At 35.9% G+C, this 21,228-nt stretch overlaps 1 protein-coding gene across 10 annotated transcripts in view; it reads left to right on the top strand.

Moving 5' to 3' along the window:
• The window catches only part of EPB41L2 (erythrocyte membrane protein band 4.1 like 2), a 114,454-nt gene that overhangs the window by 39,805 nt on the left and 53,421 nt on the right, over positions 1-21,228 (top strand). For 9 of the 10 annotated variants that reach the window (XM_062572547.1, XM_062572555.1, XM_062572545.1 and 6 more), the window contains 2 exons: positions 8,569-9,053; positions 10,082-10,291. In XM_062572547.1, the coding sequence (XP_062428531.1) occupies positions 8,583-9,053; positions 10,082-10,291 (681 nt within the window). In that variant the 5' untranslated portion in view covers positions 8,569-8,582. Of the gene's footprint in view, positions 1-2,553; positions 2,656-8,568; positions 9,054-10,081; positions 10,292-21,228 lie in introns of those variants that run through there. The other variant, XM_062572548.1, reaches the window with a different exon arrangement.

Here is a 21,228-nt window from a genome sequence, read left to right on the forward strand (position 1 = left end):
TAACAAACATGCTAAGTGCTGAACTCCAGGCTCAAAACCAGAGTTATTAGCATAAAATTTTCTTTATTTTACAGTCTGTGCGGCAATGTGACAGTCTCACCATATTTATTTGTGAGTTACAGGACATCATTTCACACCATCTAGCTCAGAGATGTTGCAGTGGTTAAAATGTCGGTGGGATTCCTTTCGTGACTGATTTAGTGGTGAAGCCATTGGCACTAGAATTAGGAAACTTTCAGAAAAATTCTGATGTTGTTACTCTTCTAATCAAATAGGAGTGTTAAAAGCCTATGGGAGCAATGAAATTTTGACTGCTAATTTTATTTACTCAACTAAGAGACATCGCTTGTTCATTGCTTTTCGTTGTTTGGGATTGGCAGTGTTATTTTCCCACAAGAGCAGTAGATACAAACTTCCTGAAGAAGTGGTATTATCTGTAGTTCCACTACTTTGTTATATACTTCAGTAAGGATAAACATGCAAAGCAGAACACTGCAGGCTTTTTCCTCCATAAATCATTTTGTGTGCATTCTAACAACCCAGGAAAAAACACAATGAGCAAGTCGCTTCTGTTCATTAGTATGTTTGTGTTCCAGTAGCATGTGAAAAACTCTGCTAGTTTGTGTTAGCTGCAGAATAAAAATTAAAATGTCAAAACAAGACATCTCAGGTAGCTAATGCATTTTGAGATTTGGAGCACTGGCAGAGGATATAGGATAGCATTTATTCATTGCAACAGTGTGTGTAATTCATCATACATTTAACTACTCCAGATTTCAGTTTATATTTTGAGATTTTTATTATGCTAAATTATTAATAGCCTTCATTGATTTATTTTTTTGCACGTGTTTCAAGATCTCGTAGGTCCTTCAACAATTACTTTGTGTATCAGTAGCAACATAGCCAGAGAAAAGACAACTGCAACTTAACAGAAATCTATAAATATTTTACTGTATAGCTTGAAGCTTTGTCACTTATTTGTATTTTTTTTTTTTTTTTTTTTTGTTAAGATTGTTTATGATTAATTACCAGGGATCAGTTTAACCAAGAATTTGAAACTGACTTCGCTGCTGGTGGGAGTGGAGGCAGCATCAGTTCTGTATTTCAACTTGCATTTCAATTCAGAAAAAATTTACATGTATTAAACAAAATTGGTAGTAAATGAAAATTTCCACATCTCTGTGTAAAATGAATTTTAATGTCACTTTTTTTTTCTCAGGTTTTCCTATCTCCAGTTCCCTCATTATTATGCCAACATCAACATGTATTATTAAAACTCGCTTGCCAAAGAGAACTGTTCTCTCTGTAGTGCTCATGCTTGACAACATGAAATGTACCTTGAAGCTGAAATACAGAACTGATGCTGCCTCTCAAAAAAGGCACTTTTATGGCTCTGTTTATATGCTGAAGCTGTGTAAATAACGCTGGTCTCTTAAACTCTTCTTGTATGTGATAGAGCAAACTGTTTTCATGATGTTGATTTCTGGCCATTGTTCATAAACTGGATAAACTAGAATAAAGAGCTAATAGGCATTTTGAATGTGATCTCGGCAATGTCTGCATCTGTGACATTCAGCCTTGACACACTAATGAAATAATAGTTGGATCTACTTGTGAAAGGAACTTGCAGATGGAATCGGCTTGTAGGGTTCTGTAGTTGGTGTCATAGCAAAAACACAGATTAGACACTGCCACCCCCTCCCCCCAGCAACCTTGAATTCTGGTATTGCAGTTATTTCCTTTTTTTGCATGCTGTTGTACATTTCCTAAACGTGTGAAATGGTAATAATTGTCTATATGACTTCCATTGAAGAGGAAATGAATACTTATCAAAACAATGCTTTTTTCAAAACTTTGATTTAACCATGTTCTTGTAAGAGAAGTAGATTTTTTTTTCTACTTAAAGCTTTGGAAGTAGAATTCATGAAAGAGTAAACTTAATGATGGAAAGTGTTTTAAATTTGTTTTAAATCTTGTTAATATAAATGAAAAGAACAAAAGTTGTAAATTAAAAATTCATCATGACCTCTAGAAGTAAATCACACTCAAATCAAAACAAGCTTAATAAATTACAGAACTCAAATAGGTTTTTTTTTCAATTCTCAAAGAAATTTGAAAAGTAAAAATTTTAAAAAAAGTGAGATGTTGGGCTAGGCTTTGGAATTATAGCACTATTGTATGTATTACCATGTATAACAGCCATTTGGTGGGGTAAGATGGGGATGAAGTATTGCTCAGAATAAATGATCACTTACTGCTGTTTAACTTGTAAGATTATGGTTACCATGAGGGTAACATGAACAATCAAACACCACCCTAAACTTGTAGTGTTGAGTTCAAAGACAGTTCAGAAATTTTTCTCAAACTGTTGTTCTTGTTTGGACAGATAACAGGAAAACAGAGCTGTCTTTTGACCCATGAGCGTTTTCTGACTGCTGGAATGAAATGAAGTGGAACGAAATTGTGCTTTTCCACTGAGCACGTCCTTCTGTAGCAGTCAGGGCCTGGGTGGGGTTGCTCTTGTTCATTAAAGCTCTTTTAGAAGACTGTTGGATTTTCATCAGTTTGTAACAACATTTTTTCAGTTGGAGGGAACAGCACAGAACTAACTTGATAATGCGCGTGTATTCTGGGGAAGAGATTTCTGGAGTTGAAGTAAGTTGCTCTATTTGAAATGTTTGCCTTGCTATGTCAGAGTATCTGTAGACTGTAAATACATAAGTAACTAATTTCTATTCCAGGATTCGAGAGGAATCCAGACCTCTTTCCTCTAAGGAATAGAGAGTATTGGGATAGCTGAAAGATGCACATTTGCTTAAGTTTAATCTCAAAGTAATTTTGATTGGCATCAGAACTCAAAGTGGATGACACTTGCTTATGAGTATTACTTTAAAGGTGTTTGTTTGGATTTTTGGTTTAAAGTTTTCTTTTTTTTTATGATGAGCTTTGATATACATTATATGGATTGTGTTACACAAGTGATGCAGAGGTCAATGCATTTTATTTAAAATTATGAAAATAGTTTTGTTGTGCATTTTAGGCTGCTACCTACTGTCAGCAAACATAATTTTAATAATATCAAGTGTTTAAAGAATTCCATGGGTTTCTACACCTGGTAGTAATGTCTTTTTCCTTTCTGAAGAGTATACCTCTTAATAGTGTTAGTTTTAGAGGATAATTCAGTTTAAGTTGTATATAGATTGCAGGAACTCTTGAGTTATTTACTAAACATAATAAACGGATGGCCAGCACTCAAGGTGTATGAAAAGTTGGGAGAATTTGAGTCACTGGGTGTATACATGCAATTATGCTGCTTTAATGAGTCAAAGATGCTGACAAATAGTTGTATTTGCAGACTGTGTTTTGACCTTAAAAAGAGGAGCTGAAGTAACTTTCCTTCTGCTGGTTTACAGAAATCTGTCACTATCATGATTTTCTTGTAAAAGTATTCCATCTAGATTGCAGTTACTCATTTGGCAGTTTTAGCCAGAAATATCCTTCTCTATATCTCACTTCATTTGCTGTCTGGATCCTTGTTCTTTTTTGTCTCTTTAATCTACACAGTGACCTTAAGAATTACTGTTGTATTTGTCTTATAAATAACATTGTTTAAGAAGCCTCTTAAGTTCATGTCAGCTTTTATACCAATTTTTTTATGGTGAGTCTTGGGTATTCTGTGTATTGACAGAAGTGATGGCACATTTGCAGTAATTTTCTAACACTGCGGAATATAGTTTTACTGACTTAATGATCTTTCAATATTCATATAACAAAAATATTTTCCTGGTAGTACAGGCAAGCTACTATAATTGAGAAGAAAACATTGTATGCTTGCAAATACTCAGTGTATGATGGAATGGACGTAGATTTGTAAAGTAATAAATATATGTATAATATGAACAAGTGACTTCAACTGTGTAGGAAAAGGAATGCTTATGAATATAGTTCCCATTAAGCTTTTTTCTGGGGCTAGTGGCTAGTAAGAGACTATGCACAGTCTTGGAACTCTCTGGAAATATGATTTTACAGGCATAGTATCTTTCGGGAAGACGTTATTTTGTCTTCTCTAATCTTTTAGAGGTATGCTTAGAGACTATGGTGCATGTGTGTATATGCACATACACACATACATACATGCAAGTACACATGTAATTCTAACTTTTAGTGTTACAGAGGAGTAATTTTATCTGCCTGGCTCTGAAACTCCATATACTTCAAATATTTTGTTAATGCGTCTCTAGCAACATAAAATTACTTGTCATAGCTTGGGAAATATACTTGAAATTGAAAGATGATTGCTGTTGTGAGTTGGACCTTTGGAATGTATTACTGGTTTTTAGAACTAGAATGGCACCATCTGCTGACCAATGTAAAGCCTGGCAATACTAGTTTGCTCCCCTGGTTACTTAGTTGAAAATGAGCTTCCCATTTAGCATTAAGGTGTGCTTTGGACAGAACCATGGGGAGAAAAGAGGTGTATGGGTGTTGGGAGTTTTTTTTTTTTTTCTTTTTTTTTTCCTCTTTAAGTTGTCTTACGTTTGAGACAAGTATTTTTGTCAGAAGACATTACTACAGTGCCAAATATCTGAATTGTAACATAGCTTTAACTGTCCAATGACCTGGATTAGGCTTTCCTATGAACTGTGGAGCTTTAAAAGAAATCTTATTTCGTTGTTCGACTGTGTCGTATCGGAGTGTTCTTGGTATTCTGTCCATCAATGCCTTGCTTCTAAGCTTACAAAGAGGATGGTCTGACTGCATGAGTTCAGGCCAGGCCTTAACTCGGGTGGTCTTGTCACAGCACGGGAAGCTGATTGGCTTTGACAGGCTTTTGTCCTATCGCTGTTGTTGAGACAAAAAAAAATGCAGCGTCGGCAGTCTGTCTTTTCAGCCTTTGCAGTTAACTGCTTTTTGTGCATAGCAGTCATTGGGAAGGAGCAAACCAAATGCTTAATGTCACCTTCAGAGTAAAAACATGTAGATTTGAGTTCAGTTACTAAAGATAATCTTGATTTGAAAATAGATGATTAAATTTCATACAGATAAAAATATATTTTTGTGTAGGTTTTGTTCTAACTCTCTAAAACTTGTTCAGTACTTCACTAATCTGATGGTTCTTGATTCTAGTCTCATCCAGGAATGTTCTTTAAAATGTGAAGTTAATATGAATGATTAGATTTGATAATCAAAATACATTTGTATGCCTACACAGTTGTGTGTATGTATGCATACAGAGAAGGATGCAAGTTTCTATGTACAAACTGGTTAGTATCCAAGTTGTTTCACTAGAGATCAGGGTGTGTTGGAGGCCCCATCATATTATGATGAAGTAGATTGATTTAACTGAGCCAATTTGGGGGATGTTTTTGTTTCAACCTTAAGATTCTTAAAGATGAAAAGAGTCCTTTGGTTGTGAATCTGTTTCTTTGAGTTCAGAGAGCTTCTTCAGCCATTACAATTGTTGTAATCAATCTAAATAACTACTGAGAAGTGAAATTAGATGTGGTTTTTGCTTTGTCTGTTAATAGAATATGTGTAGGTTCTATCAACACCTTTAGCAAAAAGATACAGCAAAATGGTGTGTTGCACTGAACTACTTGATACTATGAATTTTTTTGTGTAGCTATTGATAAAATAAAACCTTTAAATTTTGACAGAAATATGTAAACAAAACAACAAAAGAAAGAAACCTTTGATAATGCATTCAACCTGATTTTTGAGGATAAGAGATTGTGCTCTGCAGAAAACAGTTGGGTTTCATTTCTGAAAATATTGTCTGAGAGTAGTAACAAGTTCCTCAGGTATTACCTAGTAGTTAAAATAATTCATTTTGTACAATGTAAAATTTGACTGTTTCAGGCAGGATTTTACCTTCTTATGGTTTTGATGTAAACATTTTACATGTTGAAACTGGTGAGTATGTTGTTAGTAAATGGCCTGTCCTAATGAACTGTGAAATGCAGGCTAGTTTTCTACTATATTTTTAAATCGGTAATACTACAAGAAATAAAACAATTGTTCGTATTTATTCTCAAATATTCAATTAAAGTACATGTGACCTTGTTTCAGTTTTTCTTATGTATTTTTCAGAGGTTAGAAATTGTTTTAAAGTCTTAAAACCCTTATTGCACCCTTTCTGGTTCTTTTTATGTATATCCCATGTGAGCTTTAATTCTTGGAAGAGAAAGTACGCAATTAGTTAAGCTTCATGTAGATAACGATTCTGAAGTGGAATTATTATGATGATCAAAAAAGTTGCACTTAGGGGAGTTCTAATAAACCATTGCATGACTTACACAGACATCTTTGTTGTCTTTTAGTGGAGTGAGATGTACTTATTTCAAGGTAAACAGGATGATTTCCCCCCCGCCCCCCAGCATGATACTTTCTGAGAATCACAGGAGAATAATCTGTAGGGATATATCTATCAAATTTTGATTTCTTGAGTTTATTGTGAATTTCAAAATGAAAAACTAAGCAAAAAAGCATGTTTAGAATTGTCTGTTGCTACTTGTACTTACTCAGGTCGTTGTCTTGAAAATGAACTCCAGAAGTAGGTGGACAAATAAGTTGCTTAGATGCTGAAGACTTTTTTTTTTTTTTTTTTTTTTTTTTTTTTTGTGTGTGTGTGCATAATGGAAGCAATGGATTAAGATGAAGATTAACTGCAGTGAAAAGAAGCTTTCTAGGATTTAAACTTCACTTCCATATTCCCCTCTGTTTTGATGTGTGTAAATTTTCAAGGTGCTTGACCATGATTTTGAACTACGCACTCTTGATTTTTTTTTTTTCTTTGTTTGTTTGGTGGTTGGGTGTATTTTTTTTTTTTTTTTAACTCCATGTTATCCTTAAAGTATATTTTCCATTTCTGGATATGACCCAGGTTCCTATGCAGAAACACAGCTGCACTCCAAAGCCTTTCAAGCGGTCTTTGATAGAAGTGAGAGAAATCTTTTCATAAAAAGGATCCTGTGTTCTAAGATTACACTTCAAATCAAGACTTCTTTGAAGATTAGGACTTAAATGTTAATAGCTGAGTCTGTCCAATATAGGACTAGGGTAAAACAAAATGGAGAGCCTTCTGTTCTTATGAACTAGTCAGTGTTACGGTTCCTTTGAAGCAAAGCAGGTAAATTGATTATCTAAATTAATTCTTGTGGTCCTTGATTTCTGGGAGAGATTTAGCTGACTGACTCCTCTGAAGCTGTACATAGTACATAGTGGTGTCACTCATGCAAATACTTGAGATATGATAATCAAAGCAAATGTTTTCATAGGTAATATGGCAAAGCACCTAGTTAGCCAAGGCTCAGGGAAGTCAGGGAGTAAGGTTGGTTAATCTATGGTGACAGGAATCCTTCTGTTCAGACAGCTGCGTTTCAAGAATTGATCCTAGGAACTTGGACTGTATCAACCAACTGACAAATCTGAATGTGCGAGAGGAAAGACTGAGAGGGAAGGCACAGTCTAGCATTCTGCCCTACTCACAGGGGTGAGATGAGATTGTTGCAATAGGGAAGGTAAACAACAGCTCTGTGTACAAGCAGTAGATTTGGTACTTCTGATCAGCAGCTGGATTATCTCAGACTCACTGCTTGGTTTTCTGTATGATTTTCTAATGAGATTATTTTTCCCTCTCGGATGCTTTCATGCGTGTGCCATACGTGGGGACACAAATGAAAAACAGTGAGGTTTGAGGTGTTATCTAACTAATGGCTTGACTTTGATTCAAAGTGAAAGAAGCAAATATGACTGAGCATATAATTAAGTCAGATTTATCTGTAGTTTCATATATAAGGGATGGCTGAAAAGTTACCTGTTTTGAACTAAACTGTTTCCCATCAATATTTACTCTATTGATCCATCTATTACAATTTTTTGGTCAATCTTTTTTTTTTTTTTTTCCTGACCTGTCTCATCTTACAAACCCCCAGCCCACCCCGCATATGCGTGCAGCTTGTGTAGGAATAATAGAATCCTGGATTGCAGAATCTCTGCATCAGGCCATAGACAACGCAGACAAATTTCTTCGCTCCCAGGATCTAGGTTCTGCCCTAGGGTTTTGTTCTCCCCTTCGATCTTTCTATCATCTTCTTCATTAAACTGTGAAGCAGTTCCTTTGTCATATGCTGTATTTAGGTTGTCCTTTTTTTTTTTTCCTCTTGATGCTTCCTCTTTATTCATTTGTATTTGTTTCTCTTCTCTTTCCATAGTTATAACCAACTCAAAATTTCCCTTTATATAGCTTTTAGGCAATTACATTTTTTTCTTTGAGTATTTACATGACAGTTTTTGCTACCAAAATGAACTTGTACCACTCTTGTAGCACATATGTCTAAAAGTAATTGTAATGCTCACAGAACTGAGCGTTATTGAAAATCTTTATTATCTATATGGCATCAAGTTTTAGCTTCTTAATTTGTTTAGCTCTTGAGCTGAGAGTTTGAAGAGGATGCAGTAAGTAGTTCTTTAATCCTGATGCGCTTAATTTAGCACCCTTTGTGGATTGTTACTACAAATAATGTAAGAATCAGTAAACAGATTTTTTTGTTTGTTTGTTTTTTTAAGTGTAAATTGTGACAATGACAACTGAAGTTGGCTCCGAGACTGAAGTAAAGAAAGATTCTGAGCAGGCGGGAGCAGACAAAGCCAAGGACAAGCCTGAAGAGGCATCAGATACTCCAGAAAATCAAAAGTCCAGAAAAGCATCCTCTGAAGAAGCTTTAGATTCTTCCTCTGTCCCAGTGCCAACTAGCCAAAGCAGTCCAAGGAGCCAGAAGAAAGAAAAGGATTCATCTGAAAGCAAGGGAATTTCTCGTTTCCTGCCCCCATGGCTTAAGAAACAAAAATCCTACACCTTGTCAGAGCCCAAAGATGAGGCTAAGAAAAAGGCTGTAGGAGAAGACCAAGCAATTGAAGAAAGTGAATGCCAGCTTCCAGGGGAGGTGGCTCAGCCAAAAAGGAGCTTAGAAGAAGCAGCAACAGAAAATCAGCATAATGCTAAAGCAGATGAGAAAGAAGAAAAACACTCTGTTAGCAGTGCTGAAACACAGGTAAATGTGAGAAAACTAGTAAATGCTTAAGAGCAATTTTAAGTGGTCCTGTTTCACAGTTTGTAACACATGTAAGGTTTTATTGGGGTTATATCACGGAAAGCTGACTGTTACTTGGCCTTTTTTTTTTTTTTTTTTTTTTTTTTTGCAGGGTGTTGATACAGTTCTATGAGTAGTACTTTAAAAGTTTCTTTTCTGTCACATTCTGTCACAGATTGCTAAAATGGTTGCAGTCAAAAAATAATCTGATTATAGTGTAACCTCACGAACACTTGTTTTGGGATAGTCTGAGGGGCAGTAGAGTAAGCAGGGATGAGGGCAAAAACTTCTTAAGTCAGTTTTGTCTCTGAAGTCAGTGTATCAAAAAATATCTCCGTGGTAACTTAATCCATTTGTTATTTTATTTATTTTATTTTTTTTTAGTTATCTCAGAGTCCTTCTCTCTCTCTCTCTCTCTCTCTCTCTCTCTCTCTCAATCCTGTATTTTTCTCTAGTAGAAACCCTACCTGTGGCTACTGTACTTAGTAATTCACACTGGGAGGTCACTGCTGAGTCGCAAGGCAAATCTAATTTTTATGGTGTCCCAAAGTCTTGCTTTTTGAAAATTTTCATGTCAATTTTTTTAAACTCAAACCTCATATTCTGTATAGCTTGACTTTCATAAGCAGTATTCTTTCATTTTTGTATAATTTCTGGAGTTAAATTCTTTTCTGTTAGCAATGGGGAAATGGGAGACAGGAGGAGAGTCAATAAAGCACTTAAGTTCTCATTTCAAAAAAAGGGGAGGGGAAAAGGCACCATCTGTGGTCTGTGAGCAAGAATAGGAAAAACCTGTTTTTCGTATCTTCTCCTCAAATGGAAAGCCTTAATGCTGGAACTGGTTGTTGTACTTCCAGTACATGTGTACTTTAATGAAAGGTTAATGCCTTATTTATTGATAGCGTATGAAAGAAGTGAAGTAATTAAGAAGAAAATTCACATTCTCACATTCTTAAGTTGGGCTCATTGTTTAACTGTATTTCATGCAGCCTGCGAAGGAAGATGGTAAAGAAATGGAAGTTGAAAAAGTTGCTGAGGAAAAGGAAAAACAAGTAGAAAAAGAAAAAAGGGAGACCAAAGAGGTACAGACTGGTGAAATTAAAATGGAGAACATTCCCCAGAAGTCTCCCAAGAAAATTAAAACTGTGCAGTGTAAAGTGGTGCTCCTGGATGGCACAGAATACAGCTGTGATATAGAGGTAAGGCATCAGGTCTTTATATAAAGAAATGTTTCTCTGTATGGTGTGGAGGGGAAGGCAATGAGTACAGTATGCTTTCATTGCAGAGAGAGTTTAACGAATGCTTTTCTTAGTAAATCTAATGAGTTCATTACAGTGCTGTGTTCACACATTTAGGGTCCGTTAACCTTTAATTTTAAAACCCAGTTTTTAAGGCCTTCTTCATTCATCCTTAATTATGTACTCTGGCATATACTAGCAAATAAGATAAAATGCAAAACATAAATCCTTTGGAAAGTGATCTCATGTCTGCAATATGTGCTATTAGTTCATCTGCCCTAGGGTTACACAGGATATGCCAACAGCTTAAAAAACATTTTAATTTTCAAACTTTTTCATATTGCTAATTCTGTTTCTGAGCCTGTGTTTTTAGCAGATTTTCTATGAGTAGCTCCTGTCATAAGCATTGAAGTATCATGTTCCCCATCTCTCTAGCTGAGTAGTGGTAGTGCAAATTTTTTTTTCTTCCATTTTATTCAGAAATAGTACTGAGTCTCAAGTTCTTCTACTAGAGCTCATCCTTTACTTAAGGGTGATGAGCAATGGTCATGTGTATATCTACAAGATCTACAAATGTACTGTCTATACACCATGGTTGTTGCACTTAGATAAAACTGTTATTCGTACTGTTAATTCTTACGAAACAGTAAAGCCACATCTTTCTGCAAAAGCAGTGAGAGAATCACAAAAATTCTGATGAACAGAAGGATCCTTTGCCACCTGCTAATCTTCATTTTCACTAGAGAAAACAGTGGTGCTTGCCTCTCCTTTCTTTCTTGGTTACTTTAAGATAATGCAGAAAATGGTCAAAAGTACAGAAGATGCACTATCAGTGTTTCTAAGGAGGAACTACTCTGAAGAATTTATAGTAATTTGTGGCAGTCAAAGCAGTTCTTTTCAAAACCCAAGTTTTTCTAGAGTTTGTTTAGATTGTGGCTTAAAGAAAATATTTCTTGTTTTCAAAACATTTTGTGACTTTTTAAAAGATTTTTATATGTGCACGTTAAACTTCCAGCTTAAAAATAAAAGCAAAGGAAAAAGCATTACTTGTGCCTGGTGGAATGAAAGTCTGTCCTTGACTTCCCTTTTGAATTTTCTTGTGGTGATAGCAGCTATGAAAGATAAGAAAGGTAAACACCATCACAGGCACTTTCCAACAGAGATTCTGAATAACTGGATTTTTTTCAAGAAAAATATGAATTGCTAATTTATTAGTAATATTTCAGTATACTGGTACTCACAGTGAAGTATGAACAAATTTAAAGCTTGTTCAGTTTTTGTCATGAGAATAGTGAACAGCTTATAGGTACTGCTGATTTAATTTCTTAGGTAGTAGATTCAAGCCAAAGGGGATGTTTTGTGTGTAACACATTGATGCTGTGAAATGTCCAATTATGAGGCTAAAGGCTTACATGACTCTAAAAGGTGGTTAGATAAATCCTTGAAAGAAAAATCTTTAGGCAATTTGGTTCAGAAAGACCTATAGCTGACAACGGCTGGAGACAGAGAGACTGTACAAGTATTCCTACATCTCACATTCTTATGCTTTTTCCCTTGGCATTTGCTATTGCTGCTGTTAGATACAAGGTACTGGTCTAGATGGACCTTTGGTTTGACTTATGAGCATTTTTATATGAGCAAGATAATAAGTAGACCTTATCAGCGGATGATTTCAGGCTAATACTGTCTCCCCAAAGATGCCAGTTGCTTCAGTAAAAAGATGTGAGAGGATGTTCTGTATTGGAAAGTTAGAGGAGGCAAATGCTAGTCATCATGAACTGCATCACTTTTTCAGGCACACTAGTCAAACTTGTGTATTGCTCTAACTGTAGAAACTCCTCATTTACAGAAGTAAGCTAATTTATCTAATATTAGAGTTTGGTTCCCTCTTGGAAAAAAAGATGTGCTTTGTAGGGCAGTATATATTTGGAAACAATATTTCCAGCGAGCCTCCTGTAAGACAGATTAAAATGTGCTTAGTTCTATTTTGTAATTTTGATAAACTTTGCAATCACTTGAAAACCATGTTCATGGTGCATAAGGACTTTTGCTTTATGCCTTGAAAGTTTATGTAGGTGATATTTTCAAAAGCTTCTCCAGGTAGCAGCACCAAAGGCACTTTGTTGATGTGGCACTTTGGTGGGCCAGAAAGAGAACAGACAAAACAGAATGAGACTGGCCTGTTGCACAGCTGTGTCCCAATCCTAAACCACCTTTAGCAGCTGCTTTCACAGAATAGGAGCTCCGAGCTCCTCTTAGACTCCATTACTTATGATCTATGGGGGAAAGGAAAAGAAGAGTCCAGTGAATTAACTTGGGAAGTCTGTCTGGTTTTCTAGTTTTTTACGTGTTGCTTCCAGTCATTTCTCTTGTTCTGAAATGAAGCAACAGCCTAAGTCCTTAACAGGACTTGAGTCCTATTAAAGTCAGCAAAACGGTATGTTGATTCTTTCACTGATGAATTTGAATTCCTTGCCTTGTTGTTGCTGCTTCCAGTCATACAGGACGGCTGTTGGGTGATGAGAAGTTTCTGTGGCCACATAAGCTGCTAGTTTAGAATATCGTGGTTCTCATTTTACGGGTTCAGTATGTTAAAGATGTGACCATGCAATGCCATATTATCCAGTTTGTTTTGCAAAATAGTGTCTAATATGACACCCACAGCAAACAGACTTGCATATGGATATTAGAAACAAACTGCTCTGGAAGTTACAGATGGCATATTTGGTATAGAAGACAGCGTATTTTCTCCTTGTAGTTTTGCTCCTCCTTAAAATTTCTGTGTTGTGCTTTGCACTAGAATATCTGTCCCTTTGGAATGAGAGGAAAAATGTAGTCAGATTTAACTCGTAGCTGCTTTGGACTGAAGTTGTGAACTCAAATATTACATTTTAGGCAATCTATAGTAGCTGCTTTAGCTGTGGTGCCTAGATAGGATATCTTGAGTTACAAAGAATGAGAAAACTTTTACTATTTTCAAAAACAGGCATCTAAGTATCTCTTTCAGATTCTTCTGAAAAGAAAACTAGCACTGGAAATGTTACAGCATTTCCCAGGCCTAGCTGACTCCTTGAAAAATATTCTCATTTTTGTCTAGTGTACCTTGTTTAATATTTGATGTATTACATACTTTTCAAGTCAGGTACCAGTGTAGCTTTTGCCTGGATGCCTTTGGTTGCATAATCTTCAGGTATTTTGCTAACAAAAGGGACTTACTGTTGGACTGTTAGGAGTTGCTGTCTACAGCACACATACTGGAACAAATGCTTGAGAAGTTACCAGCAAATTAACTGACCTGCCACAGGCATGTCTAAACATTATTTTCTGCCACATGGGACATGCTATTACAGTTAGTTTTATATTCTGAGTCTATTGCAGTTGCGGGCATTCCCTCAGCTCCCATGGGAGCTTATCCATTGTATATTTAACTATTTGTCCTGTTGTTTTCTGGTTCCTTTTTGCGTAAGTACTTGAAATCTGCAGAAGGGATCTCATCCTCCCTCTTTAACTAAACTCAGTTACATTCATCTTAGGATTCATGGGCAAGCCAAATGAATGTTCTTGGTAAAATCGAACTTTTTGTCTCTAGCAGCATTGAATATGTACTATGTATGCAGGGATTGCATGCCCAAAACTCCACTTACAGGATAACTACCTTGTATACAGAGCTAATGCACAATAATTAGTACTTTTCCTCCTGAGGCAATGTGAACTACTCTTATGTCCACAATTCTTCAGGATGTCAGTTTGAGGCAGGAGTAATCAAACGGTAACTCATGAGCTGATCACAGTGGCAGGATTGTACTAACAGTGTTGTCTCTGGGAAAACTGCAGTTGGAAAACGTGAACCAGTAATAATATCAGTCACTCTTGGGTTATGCTGGAATACAGATGCATGATGAGGCTGAAGTTTTCCCATAGTGTGGAGGGTGTGGTACCTGAGGAGATCCTTCCTATGAATAGCTACTGAAGTCTTCCTCCTCTTGATTCTAAAAGGTGCACATGCCCTGTGCTGTGTATGTAACACATAGGATCATTCTTGGCCTAATGAGTTGTTAAAAATATATAATTCTATTTATTTTTTTAATATGTTTAACTACTGTTTTGAGTCCGAGCAAATCCATGTTCTAATAGGACTATTAGTTAAGATGAAGCTTAATAACTTAAATGACTTTTTTTCAAATGAGGATTTTGAATTTGCATTCTGCTTATTGTGGTAGCTAATGTTCCAGAATGTTTAGCTATAATAGAAGGTATTCCTCTGTCTTGCTTTTTGTACTGCATCCATGTTTTTGGTGTCTCCCTTGATGGATTTAACGGTACTATATGCCTCAGCTGTGTTGTGCTATCATCACTAGGTATGAGCTGCTCAGCAGATTTGTTGCTGTTTCCCATACAGTAAAGAGAAACAGTGAGGACTTGCTAAGCATTGCTTGCTAGCATTGGTAAGTCAGCATACCATCAAATTATCCAAACAAAAGTCTGTGTATATCTATGTTCTGAAGTTGCAGGAATTTTGTCACATAAAAGCTCTTGAAATACCGTTCTTTTCCCACTCCCCCCCCCCTTTTCTTTTAAATAGAGTAACTGACAAAAACGGTGTAGTACCAAGACTTTTGCTATTGTTTTGACATAAATCAAGATACTTTAAATAACATCTCTGTATAAATTTAAAATAATATTAATTGGACTTTCTTGGCTTCCCCCTTGTCCAAAAATAAAACTGAGTGCATAAATGAAGTTGTGGTGTTGTCACCATGTGTTTAAAAACAATACTGTTTTGCATTTACAATTGAAATATTCTGATCTGCAATATTTTAAGTCCATCGTGATTCAATTAAATTGGTAATCTATTTATGTTTCTTCCTTATTATTTGTACTAAGTAATTCTTTCTGTAAGAGCAGAAGCAAAAAATAATGAAGGAGGGGGACAAAGTGGAAGACAGGAAAAAATCTGGAAACCATTTTCAAATATATGAAGGACAAGAAGGTGATTGGAAGTAGTTTTTGTTTTTTTTTGTTTTTTTTTGTTTTTTCCAAAGAGGAAATCATGCCTGACAAAACTGATAGCCACCTTCTACAACGAGATGACTAGTTTGGCGGATGAAGCAAGAGCAGTGGATGTTACCTCAACTTTAGCAAGGCTTTTGATACCGTTTCCCATAACATCTTCATTGACAAAATACTAATGAAGTATAGGCTAGATAAGTATACAGTAAGGTAGTTTGAAAACTAGCTGAACTGTTGGGCTCAGAGGGTTGTGTTTAGTGGCATGATGTCCAGCTGGAGGCCAATCACTATGGTTGATGCAGAGGCCATTAATGACCTGGACAGCAGTACAGTGTACCTTCAGCAGATTTGCAGATAATGCAAAACAGGGAACAGTGGTTGATAGACCAGATAGTTGTGCTGCCATGAAAAGGAACTTCAGCAAGCTGGAGAATTGAGCAGAGAGGAATCTCATGAAGCTCAACAAAGAGAAATAGAAAGTTCTGTACCTGGGGAGGAATGATCCCAGGCATCAGTAAAGACTGGGGACCAACGTGCTGGAGAGCAGCAGCCTTTCAGGCAAAGATGTGGGAGCCCTGATGGGCACACTGCTGACTTGTGTTCAACTTGTCCGTGTAGCAAACAAGGCCAACAATGTCTTGAGTTGCATAAGGAATAGTCACCAGCAGGTTGAAGTAGGTGATCCTATTTCTCTACTCACCCTTGTGAGGCCCCTAAAGTGCTGTGGCTGGTTCTGGGCTCCCCAATACAAGATAAACATGGACGTACCAGGAGCAGGTCAAGAAAAGGGGCACAAAGCTAATCAAGAGATAGGAGCATCTGTTTTACAAGGAGAGGCTGATCAGTCTGGAGAAGAGAAAGGTCAGGGGAATCTTACCAGTATGTATATCCAGTGACTGGGGGAGTAAAGAAAATGGAGCCAGACTCTTCTCAGTGGTGTCCAGTGACAGAATGAGAGGCAATGGGCACAAACTGCAATACAAGAAATTCCATTTAAGCATATGAATGTGAGGGTGTATCAACTATAAGTGTGTGGTTGAACATGAACAGATTGCCTGGAGATGTCATGAAGAATTCATCCTTGGGGATTCTCAAAAGGCAACTGGACAAGACTTTGAGCAGCCTACTCTGAAGAAGTGGGTTTGACTAGGTAACCTCCAGAGGGTCCTTCCCAGTCTCAACTATTCTATGAGAAATGTGATTATAGCTGTATTTCACTATTGGAAGAATATGATGCAAGGGCTATTTTGAATTTTAGTTATGTTAATAGTTTAATTTAGACTGTGTAATTACTGTGGATAACTTTATTTGTACATCTCCTGGTTGATGAAAAGTTGAAAAAAGGGTAGCATGAATGATATTAGCATATAGTCATTGATAAAACTTCATTAATGACATAGTCAACATCATAGATTTACAGCTAATAATAGAAAGTTCACAGTGCCTCTATGCAAAATACAAAGATAAATTGCACGGAATGCTATTAGAATTGACGCTACCATCTTGACATTTTGCTATCTAAGTAATGCTGCACTAGCTTAGTAGTTGTTTTTCCCATATGTTGGTTCAATAAATTCAGGCTCCATTGTTTTGAGAGGTTAGCACCATTCTGTTTACTACATGTTGCAGTGTGGCATCTTGTTGAGGGGAAATGGTGATTCTGACTTGGGCTCTTCAATAAAATATTAACTCTCGTGACAACAGTATTTAGTTGTGATCTACATTTTTCAATTTAAAAAGATGCATTTAAAACTTTCAGTTTCATGAGAAAGATGCTATTGCTGAAAAATGTAAATGTGAAAACAACATAAAATTCAATGTAAAATATTTTTCATATTTTTAGGCTTGTTAGCTTTGTTAACAAACCCACACAGACTTATGGTAAATTTGTTTTGGTTTTCATATTTTTGTGAGTTCTCAAAACTATTTGTGTTTTATGTGTGGACTTTTTAGAAAGCTAATCTCATTTTTCTTCTTTATTTACAGGAAAAAAAGCAGTTCCTTTAAAATCTCAGCCTGCTATCACTGTTGCCTAAGTATCCAGTTTTCTATAGTTTTTTTTTTTTTTTGAAATAACACAAGTCCCTAAACTAAGAGAACTATAAAGACATTTTTTATTCTTGAACCACACTTTTACAATTGGAAGACTACCTTGATAGTCTCCATTAAAGTGCTCCTGAAAAATCAAGGGTTTTCTTGGGTTTTTTTTTCGTCTTTTTTAACTTCTCATTGAATTCTGTGATTTACTCTAGTTATCCAGTTGTTTAGTTTGACGCTTCATAGAATCACAGAATCAGTAAGGTTGGAAGGGACCTCTGGACATCTAGGTTTCTTTCCTTTTTATCTTTTTCTTTATTTTATAAAGTAATGTTTATAGATTCGATCACTGTCTAACTTTCAATATTTTTTTTCTATTCTCACTTTCTTCAGTCTTACTATTTTTTTGAAAGAATAGAATATATACAGACAGTAGTCTATGTGCTTAGGAAATAATGTAATTTCAGTAGGAGAGCAGAAACTGACCTTTAAGCTTCTATCCACGTGTATTTATAATTTTGTTCTACTTATGTTTCCTTCTGCTTTGCAAGCTTAATTTTAGTTCTGGAAATATTTGTGGATATATCTAATCAGCCCCAGTGATTTAAAATGATCCAAAATAAAAATACTTCATTTTTTGATATCATGACCTTAATTTTTTCATTTTTTAAAAGCCTTAGTTCATTTGAAAAAAAAAAAAAAAAAAAAAAAAAAAAAAAAGCTTTTGCTTTGCTTTTTCCCAACTTTTGGCAAGTAATTGTATTGGAAAAGCGGTTACAACCTTTGTTTAAGATTGGTACTTAGTAAAACAAATTCCACTGGAATCAAATTTTGAAGTATGTTATTATCTCGGATATCTAGACTAAACAGTAACAGCTCTACAAAAGTTGGTCTGGACCAACCATCATTCTACACTAAATATTTATAGAAATTTTGCATTTATCAAGTAACAGATGAATGTCTTGCTGAAAATAAAGTTTAGTTGTACTCTTAACACTAGAAATCTGTAATATGAAGTTGAGATAAGTGGAAGGATTAACTAAAGCAATTAGGTGTAGTTCTGTAATTGTGATATGAGTAACACCAATTTGTGTATGTTGAAAGATGCATACATTTGCTGTCCTGGTTACCACAGATTGTCTACTGTAGTAGTAGTAATAGTAATCCCAAGTTGCTCAGGGATCCTTTTGTCTTGGATGAGAGTTGTGTGATGACCTTCATGGCAAGGTGGTAGTGTTTTTAGTTTTATCTGAGGGAATAAGTGAAAAGAATTCTCAAGACAAGACTGAGAAGGTGGTAACCTGTAGCAAATGTTGGTTGCTTACATGAAGCAGGCTTACTTTTTCAAGTGAGAGATAATCATGTATAGTTCTTAATACCTTTCTTGACCAAACTCAAATATTATTGCCTTGATGAAGAAATTAGGCTTGTGTCTGTCTAAGAGTGTTCTGCAGCATCTTTGTTTAAAAACAAACAAGAATTTGCACTCAAGTATTTGTGTTAGCAACATACTTCAGCTCAATGAGGGTAGAGTTAAGGTTGCCTTGTTCCCTTAACATTGCCTTTACTGCTTTCCAGAAGTTGCAGTGTAGCTAAATGTTGTCTTGCATGGACACAACTTGCTGCTGGGTCCTCTCGTCTTGTATTCCTGATCTGTTTAATTACCATTAAGTTTTCAAAATAGTTTGTTAGCATTTGAAGTATGCCAAATTTGATCACTTGAGCTGTTTCATTGTCTCTGATCGTAATTCTTTAGTACAACTGGTGAAATGTTAATCTAGCCGACGAAGTTTTGCTCTCCTTTCTTGGTTTTTCTTTCTCATAGAAGCTGTGAGTGTTTAGAGTCCTAGGGAAAAAGCAGCTGGAACAATACAGGCTTATATTGCAGCCAGTGGAATTAAGGATATTCTTGGAAGCCCTAACATCTCCCCCTAAACAGCTTGTCTCCTCATGGTGTATTTGAACAAAACACATCCAGGTTTTTCTTTCATAAGTGCTGATTCATTTTTGGAACTGAGAAAAGTGAAGTAGATCTGTTATTCACAGAGATTGTCTGAGGAAAAGCTATGTCTCCAGCCTAATGATTAGTATTGCTTGTCCTGTGTCATCCTCCATAAATAAATAAATAATCTTTCTTTTCTTTGCAGACAAAAATACAAATCCAAACCATATCACTTTAATTTTTTTTCCTTTGAGACAAACAAGTGATCATTCCCATTGACCTGGGAAGTATATTACCTCAAAGTTTACACATTTTATCAAGTCTCTGGCTCTGACAAATATTCACGCCACCTTCTTACTCCTGTTACTTTCCGCATGTACCTGCATTCTGTCCTTCTGTATGCATCTAGTAAGTTTAGAAGTGATGAAGTAATGGGGTTCTGAGAAGTAATTCACATATTAGATGTGGTAAGTGAGGGAAAGTGGAGTATTTCCTTGCCAAACCTAGGTCTAGCATATAGAGAAGAGAGCTCAAAGCCTCTCTTTTGATATAAAAGAGACTCAGAAGTTGTCTGAATACATTGCACATCGTATACTACTATGTTTAAAACCAAACAAAAACATACAATGTCCCAGAAACTATTTAGATCGTCTTGGCTCTGTTGCATCTTGGAGGACTCTAACATAATCAACTGTGTTAGTCGTTATTGTGAGCCTTTTTTATGTGTCTGGTAAAGGATACTTCTTGGAGCTGCCGGTTTTGCTTGTTTCAGCTTTCTGGCTTATAACTCAGGTACTAATGGTGAATCGCAAAGTTTTTCCTTCAAAGATGATGATTCAGTGCTGAAGCGCTTAACATTCTGAGCGGTCAGACTAATATGCATCTATAACTTATTTTCTTTAAATACTTCCCATTGTTTTGTGCTTAGAAAATAGCATTTCTGTTGCAAATAAATCAATTTATATCTGACTATGTGGTTGCTGCTGCTTGCAGATGGCATCTTAAGTAATCCTTCCTGAGAAGCTGACAAAACAAAGAAAAAGCTGTGGCTGCAAGGCTATCCAGACTGACAAAGTTGAGTGTGAAAGCTTTTTGAATGGCCTGACTTAACTGCTTTAGGGGTGTGACTTCTGTCATTTAATAGTAATAGAGGACAAATGAAATCTCCTAAAACACATTAGTGTTAGATCTTGAGGAAAAATACTGCTTTGTTTGTAATACTGTTTTGTTCACAGTCTTGTCTCCTTCCTCCACTAGCATGTCCCCACCAGCACAGTTAGTCAGAAATTGTAGCCCTTGAAAAATCAACCTCAATAAAAGTCATACAGTTTTCTGAACTGAATATCTAATATGTTGGATAACTGTGACCATTATTCAGTGACAGCTACTAGATTGTACTGTCTTGCGAACTCTGCTGTTCTTTGGCTTTGTAGGTGAGCAACAATTTGTCAAGTTCTGAGGTTTTTGTTTGATTCTGGAGTTCCATAAGTGCATTACAAAACGCTAATGTAATTTTCCTATTTCCATAGGAAAATAGGGATGCCCAATTCCAGTATGCAAGGGTTAATATTATGTTATTGTCAAGCAAAAGGGAAACTTAGATTTTGCATTGGTGAATCATACCTTATTCTGGTCATTTCTACATCTTCCTGGTACCTTTCTACTGAAGTTGAATTTTGGGGACAAGTATTTGGAAAGAAATCTCATGAATCTGTGTATAGTCTAGACAAATATTAAACAGCACAAATTCAAATGCAATTGTAAACTGAGTTAAATCAGTACAAAATTTGCACGGATGTGCATTTTGTTTTGGAGTTGTTTTAGTTTGTTTTGAATGGATTAGGTACATATGCAAGCTAAGCTTTTACTAAATAAATAAAGTAAGAATTTATTGTAATTTAAAGTTAGT

The sequence above is a fragment of the Rhea pennata genome, chromosome 3 (genome assembly GCF_028389875.1).
Source record: "Rhea pennata isolate bPtePen1 chromosome 3, bPtePen1.pri, whole genome shotgun sequence".
Classification (NCBI taxonomy): Eukaryota; Metazoa; Chordata; class Aves; order Rheiformes; family Rheidae; genus Rhea; species Rhea pennata.